This window comes from Balaenoptera acutorostrata, chromosome 12, assembly GCF_949987535.1.
Source record: "Balaenoptera acutorostrata chromosome 12, mBalAcu1.1, whole genome shotgun sequence".
Taxonomy (NCBI): domain Eukaryota; kingdom Metazoa; phylum Chordata; class Mammalia; order Artiodactyla; family Balaenopteridae; genus Balaenoptera; species Balaenoptera acutorostrata.
Window position 1 is genome coordinate 40,358,031 of NC_080075.1, and position 20,450 is coordinate 40,378,480.

At 35.8% G+C, this 20,450-nt stretch overlaps 1 protein-coding gene across 11 annotated transcripts in view; it reads right to left on the reverse strand.

The window, feature by feature from the left end:
- The window catches only part of EHBP1 (EH domain binding protein 1), a 343,070-nt gene that overhangs the window by 101,689 nt on the left and 220,931 nt on the right, over window positions 1-20,450 (reverse strand). For all 11 annotated transcript variants that reach the window (XM_028168400.2, XM_028168401.2, XM_057558222.1 and 8 more), the window contains 2 exons: window positions 4,195-4,373; window positions 3,522-3,570 (listed from right to left, as the gene is read on the reverse strand). In XM_028168400.2, the coding sequence (XP_028024201.1) occupies window positions 3,522-3,570; window positions 4,195-4,373 (228 nt within the window). The remainder of the gene's footprint in view (window positions 1-3,521; window positions 3,571-4,194; window positions 4,374-20,450) is intronic.

Consider the following 20,450-nt stretch of genomic DNA (forward strand, 5'->3'; position numbering starts at 1 on the left):
ACACCTAACATCATACTTAATGGTGAAAAGCTGAAAGCATGTCCTCTAAGATCAGGAACAAGACAAGGAGGTCCACTCTTGCCACTTTCATTCAACATAGTTTTGGAAGCCCTAGCTACGGCAATCAGAGAAGAAAAAGAAAGAAAAGGAATCCAAATTGGAAAAGAAGAAGTTAAACTGTCACTGTTTGCAGATGACATGATACTATACATAGAAGATCCTAAAGATGCTACCAGAAAACTACTAGAGCTCCTCAATGAATTTGGTAAAGTTGCAGGTTACAAAATTAATACACAGAAATCTGTTGCATTTCTATACACTAACAACAAAAGATCAGAAAGAGAAATTCAAGAAACAATCCCATTTACCATCCCATCAAAAAGAATAAATTACCTAGGAATAAACCTACCTAAGGAGACAAGAATAAGAGTAAGGAGACCTGTACTCTGAAAACTGTAAGACGCTGATGAAAGAAATCGAAGAAGACACTAACAGATGGAAAGATATACCATGTTCATGGATTGGAAGAATCAATATTGTCAAAATGTCTATACTACCCAAGGCAATCTACAGATTCAATGCAATCCCTATCAAATTACCAATGGCATTTTTCACAGAACTAGAACAAAAAATCTTAAAGTTTGTATGGAGACACAAAAGACCCCAAATAGCCAAAGCAATATTGAGAAAGAAAAACGGAGCTGGAAGAGTCAGGCTCTCTGACTTCAGACTATACTACAAAGCTACAGTCATCAAAACAGTATGGTACTGGCACAAAAACAGAAATATAGATAAGTGGAACAGGACAGAAAGCCCAGAAATAAACCCACGCACCTATGGTCAATTAATCTATGACAAAGGAGGCAAGACTACACAAGGTGGAAAGACAGTCTCTTCAACAAATGGTGTTGGGAAAACTGGACAGCTACATGTAAAAAAATGAAATTAAATCATTCTTTAACACCATACACAAAAATAAGCTCAAAATGTATTAAAGACCTAAATGTGAGACTGGACACTATAAAGCTCCTAGAGGAAAACTTAGGCAGAACACTCTCTAACATAAATCGCAGCAATATCTTTTTCGATCTGTCTCCCAGAATAACGGAAATAAAAACAAAAATAAACAAATGGGACCTAATTAAACTCAAAAGCTTTTGCACAGCAAAGGAAACCATAAACAAAACGAAAAGACAACCCACAGATTAGGAGAAAATACTTGCAAATGATGTGACCGACAAGTCTCCAAAATTTAAAAATAGACCATGAGGCTTCATATTATCAAAACAAACAACCCAATCAAAAAATGGGCAGAAGACCTAAATAGACATTTCACCAAAGAAGACATACAGATGGCCCAGCAGCACATGGAAAGATGTTCAACATTGCTAATTATTAGAGAAATACAAATCAAAACTACAATGAGATATCACCTCACACCAGTCAAAATGGCTATCATCAAAAAATCCACAAACGATAAAATCTGGAGAGGGTGTGGAGAGAAGGGAACCCTCCTACACTGCTGGTGGGAATGTAAATTGGTACAGCCACTGGAGAACAGTATGGAAGTTCCTTAAAAAACTAAAAATAGAGCTACCATATGACCCTGCAATCCCACTCCTGGGCATATATCTAGAGAAAAACATGGTCTGAAAGAATACATGCACCCCAGTGTTCATTGTAGCACTGTTTACAATAGCTGAGACATGGAAGCAACCTTTATCCATTCCATTGACAGAGGAATGGATAAAGAAGATGTGGTATATATATACAATGGAATATTACTGAGCCATTAAAAAGAATGAAATAATGCCATTTGCAGCAACATGGATGGACCTAGAGATTGTCATACTGAGTGAAGTAAGTCAGACAGAGAAAGAGAAATATCATATGATATTCCTTATATGGGAATCTAAAAAGAAATGATACAAATGAACTTATTTACAAAATGGAAACAGACTCACAGACTTAGAGAATGAATTTATGGTTACCAGGGGGGAAGGATGAGGGGAAGGGCTAGTTAGGGAGTTGGGGACCAACATGTACACACTGCTATATTTAAAATGGATAACCAACAAGGATCTATTGTATAGCACAGGGAACTCTGCTCAATGTTATGTGGCAGCCTGGATGGGAGGGGAGTTTGGGAGAGAATGGATACATGTATATGTACGGTTGAGCCCCTTTGCTGTGCACCTGAAACTATCACAACATTGTTAATCGGCTATACTCCAATATAAAATAAAAAGTTAAAAAAATACATATGATTACAAAAGAAACCAATTATTGAAAAATAAGTATTTGAAAATATTAGGAAAATGGAATTTGAGAAACAATAAATGTGCTTTTTATGGATGTACAAACTGCTACAATTATGAAGGAGTGATGAGCTTAAAAGGTAGTTGTAGATATTTGCAACTGTAAAGTGATATGAAAATATCTGAGATTCTAAAGGTGAAAAAGTCTCAGGCATGGGTAATACTACAGTGGTTTGTTGTGTAAATTCATAATTGAAGAAAATGCTAAATTTCAGTTAAAGAAATGAGAAAATAAATTTTTTTTTCCCTAGCCATGATCAAGGATCCCCTGAATTCTATCCATAACTCCCAGGTTAAGAACTCTTGCTCTAAGACAACACTTTTCAGCTGAAGAATTCAATTCAGCAGGAAAAAAAGCATTAAATGAGTACCTGCTGTATGCTGAGATAGGTGCTTCCTCCTTTTTTATGTTGTGGTGCACACAGAAAATTGTAATATTGTGCTGCATTTTGGGGTACATAGTTAAGTCAGCCTACAGCCACAGTCAGCTGACCCAGAGGGCTCTAGCAACTCAGGCCTGTGTAGCTACCCTGAGGGCTGAAAGGATCAGTATCTTCCCCACACCAATTGGGAAGCTCTGACCTCAGTACATTAATTAATTATGTGGAAAAAAACTGCACAGTTTACCAGAAAAAGGGGGGAAAAAGTGAGAAAAAAATAAAAGAAAAAAAAAAAAAGAACCAATGTTCATATCTTTTTGCCTCTGGGAACATATGCATTCTTTTTTGCATACCCATCAGGCTCCTGCTTTCATCCGCTCCCAACAGGTTTTTCTAAACTCATGGCACAACAGTTTGGATTGCACTTTTTAAAAGCTAAATCTTGCTAAGAGATAAATAAAAGCAACATGCTTTAACAAACATTTAACAGTTAATGAAGTTCATACATATTATTATAATCTGATGCCAGTCTGGCACTTGTGATTTTTAAAGGCCATGACAAACTAGAGTAAACCATGCATCCTACTGGAACTGCAGGAAACAGACTACCTTCTGTGAGCTATAGTTAGGACCTCACAAAACAACCTCACTTTCCCCAAATTAATAAAAGCCTGCGGAGAAGCAAAAATTGACAGGAAACAGACTACCTTCTGTGAGCTATAGTTAGGACCTCACAAAACAACCTCACTTTCCCCAAATTAATAAATGCCTGCAGAGAAGCCAAAATTGACACTATGTATTTTTTTTCTTTGGCAATTCTTACCTTTTTGTTGTTCTCTTTAATGTCTTGAGGATTCAGAGACTTGTAGTCACTGAGGGAGAAAATGGCACAGTAGGTAAATACAGTAATTGATAAAAACAGCTGTTTTTAAAACAAACTGAATCTTAAAATTTGACATTCAATAATACCAAAGAGTAACCAGCAATTTCACAGCAATTCCATCAACAAAACTAATAGTGTGGAAAATTAAGGAAATAAATACGTAAATAAATAACAGTGATTACAAGTTCCAATGCCTGAAGCTTTCCATCTAAAAGAGAAGTTAAGGCAGGGGACCAGAGACTAGCCTTGACAACCAAATTCACCATGAGGTAACCCCTTGTTGTCAATGTATAAAGAGCTACAGGTTTATCTGTCTCATCTCATTTTAACACTAACACAATTTTCATAATAATTTGAAGTCAGTTTTTTGTATGAGATTAAGGAAAAAAATATGCTCTTTTAAAACAGAAAAGATTGTTTTTAGGCATCAAGAAGGAACTACTTTTCTTTCTGGGATATATTTCTTCTCCCAAAAAGCAAGAGTATGGGTGATAAAAAAAAAATCAAGTATTTCAGGACATGTGCTAAGAAATTATTTTATGGTTTGTTTCCTTTTTTTTTAAACTTTATTATTCACAAAATATTTATAGGAATGTAAAGTGTTTCTACTTACATTAAATCTGGTCTAAAGTGGTGTAATATTGCACAAAAAGATAAACCATTTCTCCACGATGTAGTAAAATTGGTGATTTTCACTCCCCGGTAGTTTTTTGTAACTTCTTTGCACCATACAAGCAAAGACTGACTAGCATTTGGCTTTCGTCCCAAAACAGGACTTGGTATAGGACTCGGCTAGAAAAAATGAAAAGAGGAAAACATTAAAATAATTTAATGGAAGATGAAAATTAACATTAATTGACCTAACTGGATCACTTGAACACTTTGATGTCAGTATAGGTACTTCAGAACTGTCACTTCAAGACAACCGTAACCTCTAAGAAAGGAGACATAAATCTTAAGTTATTATCTTCAGTTTTAGCCTATGGCGTCTGCTTGACAAAGATATACATATGCAAGATTTTAATGTTATACATAAGAACAGGCCAAGAGCTACATTAATGGAAACATTAAAGTATTTAAATACTTAAGGCTGAATATCTGTATAACTCTCACATACTAAAAAAAATCTTCCCCAAATGCAATCATGTACAAATATAGTTTCTTTTTCAGTATATTAAAAAGAATGTATTTTGAAGTCTAACTGTAGCACAAATTGTTAGTAGTGGAGAGGTCAAAATAATAGTTTTTAAAAATACAGTAATTGGGAATTCCCTGGTGGTCCAGTGGTTAGGACTCAGTGCTTTCATTGCAGGGGCACAGGTTCATTCCCTGGTTGGGGAACTAATATCCCGCAGGCCGCAAGGCACGGCCAAAAAATATATATACATACAGTAATCATACACATTTTAGTGCAATGATAACCATATTCAAACATACTTCTTATATAAATTTAATGCTGGCAAAACAGATTTAGTTATTAGCGACAGTCAGGTGTTGGTAGTAATACATCAGTAATACATCAGTAACACATCAGTATATAATTTGGATTTGCTCCAAATATCTTCTAATTATTGATGGCTACTTTTGGATTAGGTTAGCTAGGTGTGTGGATGTAGGGGGATGTGTGTTTTAAATCTAAAGCATTTACTTGATTTTTTCCCCTTGTTCATATACTTAAAACAACAATGATGACAACAAAACAAAGACTCATAATAAGATTTTTATCTTAAACTTTTGTTATTCTTAAAACCATGTCATTTTCTTTTACTGAATAACAATCACATTTTGTGATGGTAACTTTAGAGGTTGATATAATTGAAAACTATAAAAAAAACTACTAAAAGTTTCTAGACTTTAAATATTGCTATCAATTAAGAGTGTTGGCTATAGACATAAATAGAAGCCCTCTAAAATAAGGTGAAAGGAGAACAATTATTTACCCCTAATATCATTTGAGTTTAACAAGCAAACCATTCTTGCCACACAGCTTACTTAAGGAAGACCAATGATGCCCCCATTTGACAAAAGGATGTTAGTGCCAAACAATTTAAATCAACCCCACATAATTATGATTTATGTATTCACTGCTCCTGTGGGAAGACAAGTAACAAACACCAAGAATGTAATTTCTTACTTTTTATTAACTGTCTGAGTAACAAATTGTTATATAAGCAACCATGAATCTAGCAAAGCGCTGTTCTTTAAATGATCACCTATACAAAGTCAATGCTGAAAAATTTCCAGGTCATAAAAATCAGCAAATTTGGGTTAGTTCTACTTAATATGAAGAAGTAGATAAAAATAGAATCCCCAGTATAGGAAGATATTTACCTTAGAATAAATGATAGCTCTTTTTTCTTTTTTTTAACATCTTTATTGGAGTATAATTGCTTTACAATGGTGTGTTAGTTTCTGCTTTATAACAAAATGAATCAGTTATACATATAAACATATCCCCATATCTCTTCCCTCTTATGTCTCCCTCCCTCCCACCCTCCCTACCCCACCCCTCTAGGTGGTCACAGAGCACCGAGCTGATCTCCCTGTGCTATGCAGCTGCTTCCCACTAGCTACCTATTTTACATTTGGTAGTGTATATATGTCCATGCCACTCTCTCACTTTGTCCCAGTTTACCCTTCCCCCTCCCCGTATCCTCAAGTCCATTCTCCAGTAGGTCTGCGTCTTTGTTCCCATCTTGCCCCTATGTTCTTCATGACCATTTTTTTTTTGTTTTTTAGATTTAGATTTTTAGATATATGTGTTAGCATATGGTATTTGTTTTTCTCTTTCTGACTTACTTCACTGTGTATGACAGACTCTAGGTCCACCCACCTCACTACAAATAACTCAATTTCGTTTCTTTTTATGGCTGAGTAATATTCCATTGTATATATGTGCCACATCTTCTTTATCCATTCATCTGTTGATGGATACTTAGGTTGCTTCCATGTCCTGGCTATTGTAAATAGAGCTGCAATGAACATTGTGGTACATGACTCTTTTTGAATTATGGTTTTCTCAGCGTATATGCCCAGTAATGGCATTGCTGGGTCATATGGTAGTTCTATTTTTAGTTTTTTAAGGAACCTCCATACTGTTCTCCATAGTGGCTGTATCAATTTACATTCCCACCAACAGTGCAAGAGGGTTCCCTTTTCTCCACACCCTCTCCAGCATTTATTTTTGTAGATTTTTAAAAAAATTTATTTGTTAATTTTTGGCTGTGTTGGGTCTTTGTTTCTGTGCGAGGGCTTTCTCTAGTTGCGGCGAGTGGGGGCCACTCTTCATTGCGGTGCGTGGACCTCTCACTGTCGCGGCCTCTCTTGTTGCGGAGCACAGGCTCCAGACGCGCAGGCTCAGTAGTTGTGGCTCACGGGTCCAGCTGCTCCACGGCACATGGGATCCTCCCAGACCAGGGAGCAAACCCGTGTTCCCTGCATTGGCAGGCAGATTCTCAACCACTGCGCCACCAGGGAAGCCCCCATTGTGTGTTTTTAATCTCAGATGCGAAGTCAATTAGGACAAATCTGGTTTTAAAGAGGCCCCCAAAATTATTTTTGTAGATTTTTTGATGATGGCCATTCTGACCGGTGTGAGGTGATACCACATTGTAGTTTTGCTTTGCATTTCTCTAATGATTAGTGATGTTGAGCATTCTTTCATGTGTTTGTTGGCAATCTGTATATCTTGTTTGGAGAAATGTCTATTTAGGTCTCTGCCCATTTTTGGATTGGGTTGTTTGTTTTTTTGATATTGAGCTTCATGAGCTGCTTGTAAATTTTGGAGATTAATCCTTTGTCAGTTGCTTCATTTGCAAATATTTTCTCCCATTCTGAGGGTTGTCTTTTTGTCTTGTTTATGGTTTCCTTTGCTGTGAAAAGTTTTTAAGTTTCATTAGGTCCCATTCGTTTATTTTTGTTTTTATTTCCATTTCTCTAGGAGGTGGGTCAAACAGGATCTTGCTGTGATTTACGTCATAGAGTGTTCTGCCTATGTTTTCCTCTAAGAGTTTGATAGTGTCTGGCCTTACATTTAGGTCTTTAATCCATTTTGAGTTTATTTTTGTGTATGGTGTTAGGGAGTGTTCTAATTTCATTCTTTCACATGTAGCTGTCCAGTTTTCCCAGCATGACTTATAGAAGAGGCTGCCTTTTCTCCACTGTATATTCTTGCCTCCTTTATCAAAGATAAGGTGACCATATGTGCGTGGGTTTCTCTCTGGGCTTTCTATCCTGTTCCACTGATCCATATTTCTGTTTTTGTGCCAGTACTATACTGTCTTGATTACTGTTGCTTTGTAGTATAGTCTGAAGTCAGGAAGCCTGATTCCTCCAGCTCCGTTTTTCTTTCTCAAGATTGCTTTGGCTATTCGGGGTCTTTTGTGTTTCCACACAAATTGTGAAAATTTTTTTTCTAGTTCTGTGAAATGTGATAGCTCTTTTAACTATCAATCTAGCATGTATTAAAATGACAGCCCCCCCCCTCTGCCCCACACTGTAAGGCATGTGGGACTTCCCCAACCAGGGATGGAACCCACGCCCCCTGCAGTGGAAGCATGGAGTCTTAACCACTGAACCACCGGGGAAGTCCTAAAATGAACTATTAAATATGTAAAAGTGACTTTTCATAGACGCAATCTTTTAAATAATGGAAAATCTTTTAAAAAATGTGTTTGTGACTAGTTAATTGATTCCCTGGCTCGTGCACAGAGCATTCTTCATTGCAGTTCCAGATTAAGTGAGTAGAGGGATTTGAAAGTCACAGTGAAAAGTCACTTTTAGGTAAAAAGATATTTTCAAATCCCTCTAGCCAGGGATTCAATGACCTAGGCACAAACACATTTATTTAAAAGATTGCTTTTATTAAAATGTTTTTCTATATCAAATTATACTATTAAGGCATTGATTCGTTTCAAGCATGTGTAGCATGTACACAGGCCAGATAATCTGCAACTATCATTACACCGATTAATTCTAATCGTCAATAGCATGTACATAAGTAAAGTACAAATGCCATTGTCACCATGCTGTAATCTAGAGTGGCTTTCTGTACTTAAAAATTGAGAAAAACCTACCATGTCATTATGATTATGAATATATTCTTGTTTCTAAGAAGGCTCAATATGAAAAGGCTAGAAGAACTAAAGTAAACTTTGGATTTATCCTAACACAAAACCCTTGTATTAAAACATCTCACAGGGATGCTTACTGCACTGCCAGGAAAAAGAAGTCATATGTAATGGAAGAAACTGATGAAATTATAAGCCCTATAAATGGTCATGTTGGTTGCAGACAGAAAACTGAAGTAGAGCCACTGTTTGATGAATCATCCACTTCAGAAGTGCTGAGCTTTCATCTGATATTTTGCAGAGGGTAATAAAGAAATAAATAGTTATATCATTTCAAAACCTTCAGTATATAAATGGATGAAACTGCTTGTTTCTTGCTACAGATGGCTCCTGATTTCGTATGTGGCAGCTTCCTTGACTTCCCTATGTCTCAGTTTCCTCATCTATAAAATGGGGGATTGTAATGGTACTTGTCTCACAGTGCTGTTATAGTAACAAGTTTTGCCTTCCTTGCCTCCCACCCATTATGCTCATTACCACTCTCTCCCTTGATCACTTTGAACCAAACTGACTTCTTCGCTGTTCCTTGGATACCCCAGATGGGGTCCCACCTTAGTGCCTTTACACAAATTGTTCCAGTTGTACGATTAACTCCAATACAACCATCTCTATCAGGCCTATTCTGACCACCCCATCTAATAATGCAACCCACCTCTATTGCCCAATCCCAACCCAGCACTCCTGACCTTCCCTTCCCTTGCTCTGATGTTTCCATAGTATTTATAATCTTCTTATGGTCCATATACTTTATTTCGGTCATTACCAAAATGTAGTTATTGGTTATGTTTTTTGCTTATTACCTGTCCATCCTCAGTAAATAAAAGGGCTATGAGGGCAGGGATTTTAATTTGTTTTGTTTTTATTAACCTATCCCAGAACAGTTCCTGGCATATAGTAGGCACTCAGTAAGTAAACACTGTTAAATGAATAAATGCACGCAAAACATTTAGCACAAAGTATGGCACACAGTAACCATTTGGTGAATGTTAACTGCAATTATTATTACTACCACTGATATGTTATCAGCACTTGAATTCCTATTTTTGAGGGTCTTTTGGAAATTTTAATCGCCATGAATTTCTTCAAGACAGTGGAAAATTTTTTTGCAAACAAAGCTTTAACTCAGCCGTCCCCAACCTTTTTGGCATCAGGGACTGGTTTCCTGGAAGACAATTTCTCCACTGACAGGGTGGGGGTAGGGGAGATGGTTCAGGAGGTAATGCGAGTGATGGGGAGCAGCAGACGAAGCCTCGCTCGCTCACCCGCCACTCACCTCCTGCTGTGCAGCCCGGGTTCCTAACAGGCCACAGATCGTTATTGGCTGGGGACCCCTGCTTTAACTAGAAGATAATCTTGATACTCTATGTGCAAAATGGGATACTTGGAATTTTCGGCAATCTTTTTTTTATGGGTTTGGTAAAAAAAAGAAACTCTGAATGACTTTGTAATTTATTGTTTTCCAAAGAAAGAAAGACACCAAAATCTTGCCATTAAGGGTAGAACCAAATTTCAAATGTTGGAACAACTATTTAAAAGTTCTTTCTTGTATTTTTGCAACGACCAGATGTATGAGAAAGCACCTCTACTTAACATGTTGGGAAAGTAAAGCACAGATATTACAGTTGTCTTTTTTATGCACTGAGAGAGGAAATATCTAAAAGCCATTCTAATTATAACTTTATGTTCAGAGTGATCAGAGTCTGTTTAATTAGGTGATCCTCCCAGTTTGCTCTGTCAAGGCACTGTGTGGATGAAATTGCACAATCTCAGTTTAACTGAGAACTACAGTTAGATGTCAACCAACATGATTATTAAGGCAGTTTAAAGTGGTGAGAGTAGAGAGGATCTAGGACTTGAGACCACAGTTTGACTTGACAGTTCTAGGCTCTAATATAGATAATATTAAAATACTATTTCTGTTAACATAGCATATTACATACAGTATTAAAGACAGTAAGGCCACCAAGTTATTCTTGCTAACAACAGCAACAGGATCTCTTTCAGGAAACCTAGTCAAATAACTTGTTACAAAGTTTCCTAAGTTTCAATAGTTGTAAGAAATTTCACTTCCACTTTCTTCTACTCTACCCCTCTGACTACAGTTGCTTTCTCTTTGGCTGTCTCCCCTTCTTCCACTGATACAAGCATATATTCCTCTAGGTATTGCTCTAAATAGTTTTCTCTCTCCACACTTTGAATTGATTCACTCCCAGGATTCCAACTATCACTTCCATGCAGATGATTCCCAAATATACATTTATAGTTCAAACTATCTCAAGTTGACATTTCCAGCTGGCTGTCCTTCCTGCCACATAAAATTCATACTCAATATGTCCCAAACCATAATTATACTTTTTCCTTATAACCTGCTTCATTTTCATTATGTTTGCAAATGATATTGCAATTACATTGTCCCAATCATCTAGACTCTTAATCTCAGAATCAGCTTTGAACTCTCTTCCTTCACCTATCATCCTTTACTAGTTAATTCACAGGCAATTTTGATTTTATTGTTGTAAAGTTTTTGCAATTTATCTTCTTTTGCCTAGGCTATTGCAAAATCTTCCAAATAAGTTTTCCTTCTTCCAAATTCTCCCTTATTTGACCCATTGCCATAGCAACAATCTTAAAGTGCAGATCAAAGGCTCTAAAGGCTCTCAAGAACATACAAAATAATGTCAAAATACTGAGCATTGAACATCAAAGCTTTTTCAATGTATCTATTCTCTAGATGACTCATTATTCTCTAAAATCACTATGGTTTCCTGCCAGCTCCCAGCTCCCCCACTTCCAGTCTTTGATCTTACAGACTGTCACCCAACTTGGAATATCTTCTGTCCCAAGTACAGTTGCTACAATTCTACTCTACCTTCAAGGTTAAGTTCAGTTGTCATCTCCCACATGAACTCTCTTTCCAATTCCTAGTCAGTAGGAGCACTTTTCAATGTTCCTTTGACTCTTTATGTCTCTCTTATAACATTTTTACTACAATATGTTCAATTCTTCTTTCTACAAAAAGACTAACTTTTCATTAATTCTTAAAGTATATTCTGAGCACCTACTATTTCCCACATGCAATGTTAAAATCTTTACATGGATTAGCTCATTTAATCTTACAACTCCTCTGAGATAGTTGTTATTCCCAATTTCAGCTGAGAAAACTGACATTTTACACCTAGAAGTGGAGGAGTTAGAATCTATACCAAGGTGTTCCCATTCCAGAGCCTGTTCTCTTAAACAACATGCATTTCACACTTTGAGATAATATAGTTTTAGGACCTCAGTAAAACCTGTAAGTTTTTTTGAGACTAGTGATTGCTTTGGTCAACTTATCTTTTTCAGAACTTAGATCACTGCCCCAGTGTATATTAAATTAATTGATTTTTAAAAAGGCAATCTACCCACTTTAAAATCTAGGAGTATTCTATTGATAAAATCCTTTGCGCATTCTGTTGTATTTTAGATTATTGGTTGGAACTAGAACTAGAACTAAGTACAGAGCAATGAGATACACACTACCATTGCTAAAGCTGCAGGACATTTTGGTCTCCCTACTGCTGATTCTGGGTAGTCTTCTCCCAACCACAAATTATTGCAAATGGTTGAGGGAACTTTGGATAAATTTAACATTTGGTGAGCCCCAAGCAACAGCAGTGGTGAAAACAAGAATATTTGTATCAGTACTGTTCCTATCCTTTTTCAAAGTGTTTTCATTTAAGTAATTTCAATTTATTCTCAGAGAAAAACTGAAAGTTAGGCTTTGTTATTCTACTACTAGACAATCAGAAAGATTATTCTGTAATAAGGTCATATTGGGAGGAACTTCTGTTTACATTAAAGTAGGACTAACATCTGAACACATTTTTAAAAGCTGAACAAAGTATTTTTTAGGGGACTTCCCTGGTGGTCCAGTGGCTAAGAATCTGTCTTGCAATGCAGGGGATGATGGTTGGATCCCTTGTCGGGGAACTAAGATCCCACATGCCGCGGGGCAACTAAGCCCACATACCGCAACTACAGAGCCCACACACTACAACTAGAGAGAAGCCCGCGCACCACAACGAAGAGCCCGCCGCACGAAAAGTCCCACGTGCTGCAACTAAGACCAAATAAATAAATAAATAAATAACAATTTAAAAAAGTACTTTTTAGACAACCTCCTAAGAAACGTCCAAGCCTAGACCTAGACAGACTAGAAAACCACAGTGAGCGAAACTCTCAGTTCTCCCTTCTTAATGGCTGATCTGGAAGAGTGAGTTAAGAGACAGAGCTACACTTTTGGTAGACTCCCAAATAGCAATATGATCCCATCTACCCTCAAAAGTAGAAAAAATAAAATAATAAAAAACATATTGTACAACACAGGGAATACAGACAATATTTTATAACAACTATAAATGAAACATAACCTTTAAAAATTGTAAATCACTTTGTTGTACACCTAAAACTTATATAATATTATACAGCAACTAACCACAATAAAAAAAGATGAAAGCAAAAAATAATGAAATAGAAGGTAAACATACAATAAAAAGGATCAACAAAACCAAAAGTTGCCTCTTTGAAAAGACAAAATTGTTTAAAACTATAGTGTGACTGATCAAGGAAAAAAAGAGGGAAGCAAATTCCTAGAAAAGTATAGTCAGAAGAAATAAAAAACCTGGAGAGTTCTATCACTATTAAAGAAATTGAATTTGTAATTAAAAACCTTCCTATAAAAAATTCTTTGACTTCAGTGATAAATTCCACCAAACATTCAAGGAAGAAATATCTCCAACATTACACAAATTCTTCCAGAGAGTTAGAAAAATGAGTTTAATTTCCCACCTCATTTCATGATCCAAGCAAATCTTTTTTTTCCTCATGATACTTCTAAAAAAAAAAATTTATTGAAGTATAGTTGATTTATAATGTTGTGTTAATTTCTGCTGTACAGCAAAATGACTCAGTCATACATATATATATATTCTTTTTCATATTCTTCCATATTTTGGTTTATCACAGGATACTGAATATAGTTCCCTGTGCTACACAGTAGGACCTTGTTGTTTATCCATCCTATATATACTAGTTTGCATCTGCCAATCCCAAACTCCCCTGCCACCATCCCCCACACCCACTTGATAACCACAAGTCCATTCCCTATGTCTGTGAGTCTTTCTGTTTCGTAGATATATTCATTTGTGTCATATTTTAGATTCCACATATAAGTGATATCATATGGTATTTGTCTTTCTCTTTCTGACTTACTTCTGTCAGTATGATAATCTCTAGGTTCATCCATGTTGCTGCAAATGGCATGATTTCATTCTTTTTTATGGCTAAGTACATACACATACACACCCCCCCCCCATATCTTCTTTATCCATTCATCTACTGATGGACATTTAGATTGTTTCCATGCCTTGGCTATTGTAAATAATGCTGCAATGAAAACAGGGGTGCATGTATCTTTTCAAATTATAGTTTTGTCTGGGTATATGCCCAAGAGTGGATCCCTATCAAATTACCCATGACATTTTAAAAAGAACTATAATAAATAATCCTAAAATAGAACAAAGCAGGAGGCATAACCCTCCCAGACTTCAGACAATACTACAAAGCTACAGTAATCAAAACAATGTGGTACTGGCACAAAAACAGACATATGGATCAATGAAACAGAATAGAGAGCCCAGAAATAAACCCACACACCTATGGTCAATTAACCTGTGACAAAGGAGGCAAGAATCTATAATGCGGAAAAGACAGTCTCTTCAGCAAGTGGTGCTGGGAAAGTTGGACAGCCGCATGTAAAGCAATGAAGTTAGAACACACCCTTACACCATTCAAAAGTAAACTCAAAATGGCTTAAAGACTTAAATATAAGACATGACACCATAAAACCCCTAAAAGAGAACACAGGCAAAACATTCTCTGACACAAATCATACCAATGTTTTCTTAGGTCAGTCTCCCAAGGCAATATAAATAAAAGCAAAAATAAACAAATGGGACCTAATTAAACTTACAAGCTTCTGTACAGCAAAGGAAACCATAAACAAAATGAAAAGGCAACCTAAGGACTGGAAGAAAATATTTACCAATGATGCGACTGACAAGGGCATCAAAATATACAAACAGCTCATACAACTCAATAACCAAAAACCAAACAACTCAATTGAAAAATGCACAGAAGACCTAAATAGACATTTCTTCAAAGAAGACATACATGTGGCCAATAGGCACATAAAAAGATGTTCATCATTGCTAATTATTAGAGAAACGCAAATCAAAATCAAGCAAATCTTGAAACCAAAATTCAATAGGATAAGACAAAATTACAAAAAAAGTCATGAATATAGATACAAAAGTCTTAATGAAATGTTAGCACATTGAATTTAGCAATTTATAAATTGAACAAACTGGACTTACCACAGGAATGTACATTTGACTTAACGTTAGCAAATCTATTGAGTTTACTTGCCAAATTAACAGATTATAGGGAAAATATATAGATACAACCATCTAAATAGATGCAGAAAAGTATTTAATAAAACTTTATGTCCATTTATAATCTATAAAGTAACCTTAGCAAACTAGTAGTAGTAGAAAATTCCTTAACTTGTATAAAGCCTACAGCAAATATCACAATGGTAAAATAGTCAACGTTTTCCCTTCAAGATTGAGAATCTATCACCACTTTTATTCAACAATGTATTAAAGGTTCTTGCTATTGCATTAAGGCCAGAAAAATATATAATGATATATTAGAAAAGAAACAAAATTAAAACTGATTATTTACATATAATGTAATTATATAGAAAATCCAAAGAAATCTACAGGTAATTCATTAGGATGAATAAGGGAATTTTAAAAGGTTGCGGGATACAAAAAACAATGTATTACAAAACCAACTGCATTCCTATACACCAACAAAAGCAGTTAGAAATTAAAATTTTTAAGATATTTGATGTCACTCATAGTGACATAAAAAATAAAGTACTAAGAAATAAATCTATAAATAATGGATATGACTGCTATAAGAAACCTATCAAGCTTTATTATGAGAAAATAAAGGAGACCTAAAGAGATGGAGAAATATACAATATTCATGGATTAGAATATTCAATTTTGTAAAGATACCAATTTTCTTCCAGGGAGAAAAGGTTAACCAAGAGACCTAAGCCTTTTCTTCAGGAGGAAATGACCTCGAGTTTACCTTCTAGCATATTTCCCTGGAAATATACTAGATTAAGATTAATGTAAAATGTCAGATTTGTTATCAGGCAACATTATTTATTGTAAAAATGACCCTGTCTTAATGAACTACATCTAGATTTGGAAGCCTGTCAATAAACTATAAATGCCTACTGAAAAACAAAGGCCATAGCTTCCCTCTGCTTAGTGAGATTCTTGTAACCAAATGAGTCCCTTGAGGGATCTGACAGTTAGATATATGGGCTGTTAAAAGATCTTGTATCTGGGACTTCCCTGGTGGCGCAGTGGTTAAGAATCCACCTGCCAATGCAGGGGACACGGGTTCAAGCCCTGGTCCGGGAAGATCCCACATGCCGCGGAGCAACTAAGCCCATGCGCCACAACTACTGAGCTCGTGGGCAACAACTACTGAAGCCCCCGTGAGTCACAGCTACTGAAGTCCACGCGCCTAGAGCCAGTGCTCCCGAACAAGAGAAGCCACCACAATGAGAAGCCCGCGCACCGCAACGAAGAGTAGCCCCTGCTCGCCGCAACTAGAGGAAGTCCAAGCGCAGCAACAAAGACCCAATGCAGCCAAAAATAAATAAATAAATTAATTAATTAAAAAAAAAAAAGATCTTGTATCTTATAATCTTATAAGCCAGAGTGGTCCACACTTACTTACCTGGTTTTGTCACCTTACAACCAAACAGCTAAGGGGGGAATAAAATATGGCACTATATACCTGATGCTATAATGCTAACATACTGCATTTCCTGTCCTTCCATAATGGTAAGTAAACCTGGTGCCAAATTTTATACATATATTACATATAAAATATATAAATATATAATATATATTAAACAAAGAACCTGTAATAAGAATATACAAAAAAACCCCAACAAAACAGTAAGAAAAAAGGTCACCCAATAGAAAAATGGGCAAAAATTGGGCACTTTATGGAAGAAATCCAAATACCCAGTAAACATATGAAAATTTGCTCCATCACATTAGTATTCAGTGAATTGAACAAGGCACTATGACACACTTCCCCTGACAAAGGCTAAAAATTTAAAAAGTCTCAATTAAAATAAAACTAAATTTTAATAAAATTAAAAATACTGAGTGTTGGCAAGGATGTGGAGCAAAGGGAGCTCGTGAAGGATTGATGGAAAAACTCTGGCATCATCTGCTATGGTAAATTTGAAGATGTGCATATCCTAAGACCCAGAAATCTTAGGTTTATATCCCATGGAAATGCATGCTTACACAGAATAGAACACATGTTCAAAAATGTTCACAACATGCAGTGGTTTATTATTGTTATCTTAAATGAATTAATATATTTTGAAAATTTCTCATTTTTAATATATAATATTGTAAGTATCAATAGGTATAACTCACATAAACAAAAACTCTTTGGGGTCTTCAACAACTTAAAAAATGTTTTTACTGTGGTAAAATACACATAATATAGTGTTTACCTTCTTAACCATTTTTAAGTGTACACGTCAGTGTTCTTTTTTTAAAAAATTAATTAATTATTTATTTATTTTTGGCTGTGTTGGGTCTTTGTTGCTGCACACGGGCTTTCTCTAGTTGTGGCGAGAGGGGGCTACTCTTCATTGTGGTGCACGGGCTTCTCATTGCAGTGGCTTCTCTTATTGCAGAGCATGGGCTCTAGCTGTGCAGGCTCAGTAGTTGTGGTTCGCAGGCTCTAGAGCGCAGGCTCAGTAGTTGTGGAGCATGGGCTTAGCTGCTCTGCGGCATGTGGGATCTTGCTGGACCAGGGCTCGAACCCATGTCCCCTGGCTTGGCAGGCAGATTCTTAACCTCTGTGCCACCAGGGAAGTCCCCAGTGTTCTTAAGTACATTCTTATTGTGCAACAATCACCATCATCCATCTCCAGAACATTTTTCAGCTTACAGAACTGATACTCTATAGCCATTGAACAGTAATTCCCCATTTCGCCTTTTCCACAGCCCTTGGCAACCACCATTCTACTTTCTGTCTCTATGATTTTGACTATTCTAGGTACCTCAAATAAGTGGAATCATACATACCTGTCTTTTTGTGATTGGCTTATTTCACTTCAAGGTTCATCCATGCCGTAGCATATGTCAGAATTTCCTTCCTTTCTGAGGCTAAATAATATTTTATTATATGTATATACCACATTTTGTTTATCCATTCATTTGTCAATAGACACATGGGTTGCTTTCAGATTTTGGCTGTTGTGAATAATGCTGCTACAAATATGGGTGTACAAATATCTTGGGACCCTGCTTTCAATTCTTTTGGGTATACACCCAGAAGGGAAATTAGTGGATCATATAATTCTATTTTTAAATTTTTGGGGGAACTTCTATAGTGTTTTACATTGTTGCTGCACCATTTTACATTCCCACCAACAGTGCACAAGGGTCCCAATTTCTCCACATCCTCGCCAACATTTGCTATTTTCTGGTTCTTTTGGGTTGTTTTTGTTTTTGATAAGAGTCATCCTAATGGGTGTGAAGTGGTATCTCATTGTGGTTTTGATTTGCACTTCTCTAAAGATTATGGATGTTGAGCATTTTTTTCATGTGTTTATTGGTTATTCATATATCTTCTTTGGTGAAATGTTTATTCAAGTCCTTTGTTCATTTTTGAATTGTGTTGTTTGCTTTTTGTTGTTGAGTTTTATAAATTCTCTATGTATTTTGGATATAATCCCTTATCAGATATATGATTTGCAAATATTTTCTCATATCATGTAGGCTGCCTTCTCACTCTCTTGTGTCCTTTGATGCACAAAATTTCAAATTTTCATGAAGTCCAATTTATCTATTTTTTTCTTTTGTTGCCTATACCTTTGGTATTATATATTCATTGTCAAATCTAAAGTCACAAAGCTTCTGCTTTATATTCTCTTCTAAGAGTTTTATAGTCTTAGCTCATATATTTAGGTCTTTGATCCATTTGGAGTTAATTTTTAAATATGGTTTTAGGTAAGATTCCAACTGCATTCTTTTGCATGAGGATATCTAGTTTTCCAGGATCATTTGTCTAAAAGACTGTCCTGTTCCCACTGGATGGACCTGGTACTCTTGTTGAAAATCATTTGATCACATATGTGAGGGTTTGTATCTGGGCTCTCTATTCTACTCCATTGGTCTTTATGTCTGTCTTTATGCCAGAACCACACGTTTGATCACTGTAGCTTTGTAGTAAATTTTGAAATCAGGAAGTGTGAGCTCTCCAACTTTGTTCTTTTTCAGGATTTTTCTGGCTATTCAGGGTCCCCTGAGGTTCCATATGAATTTTAGGATAGATTCTTCTATTTTTGCAAAAAAAAAATTTGAATATGCAGATCGCTTTGGGTGGTATTGATGTCTTAACAACAATAAATCTTTCAATCTATGAAAATATGAATTGTCCTTCCATTTATTTATGTCATCTTTAATTTCTTTCATCATTGCTTTCTATCTTTCAGTGTGTAAGTCTTTTACCTCCTTGGTTAGTTCCTTAGTATATTATTCCTTTTGATACTATTTTAAATGGAATTGTTTTCTTAACTTCCTTTTCAGGCTGTTGTTAGTGGTAGAAATGCAACTGATTTTTGTGTGTTGACCTTGTAACCTTTTCTGAACTTATTTATTAGTTCTAACAGTTTCTTTCTTTTCTTTTTTTCTTGGTGGAATCTTTAGGGTTTTCTATATATAAGATCATATCATCTGTGCACATAGATAATTTTACTTCTTCCATTCCAATCTGGATGGCTTTTATTTCTTTTTCTTGCTTAATTGCTCTAGTATGGACTTCCGGTACAAAGCTGAACAGAAGCAGTGAGAGTAGGTATCCTTGCTTTGTTCCTGATCTTAGAGGAAAAGCTTTTTGCCTTTCACCATTAAGTATGGCTGTGGGTTTTTCATATATGGCTTTTATTATATTAAGGTCGTTTCTGTCTATTCCTGGTTTGTTGAGTGCTTTTATCATGAAAGGGTGTTGAATTTTTTCAAATGTTTTTTTTGCATCTATTGAGATGATCACCTGATTAAAAACTAGATTTTTGTATGCTGAACCATTCTTGCATTCCAGGAATAAATGCCACTTGGTCATGATATGCAGTTCTTTTAATGTGCTGCTAAAATTCAGTTTGCTAAAATGTTGTTGAGGATTTGTGCATAAATGTTTATAAGGGATATTGGTCTACAGTTTCCTTTTCTTGCTATGTCTTTGGCTCTGCTATCAGGGCATTGCTGGCATTATAGAATGAGTTAGGAAGTGTTCCCTTATCCTCAATTTTTTGGTAAACTTTGAGGATGACTTGGATTTTTTTTAACCTTAAATGTTTGGTAGAATTCACCAGTGACGCCACAGATCCAGGGCTTTTCTTTGCTGGGAAATTTTTGATGACTGATTCAATGTCTTTATGAATTTATAGGTCTATTCAGGTTTTTTGTTTCTTCATGATTCAGTCTTGGTAAGTTTTGTGTTTCCAGGAATTTGTCCATTTCATCTAAGTTATCCAATTTGTTGGTGTACAGCTATTCATAGTACTTTATTAATTATCCTTTTT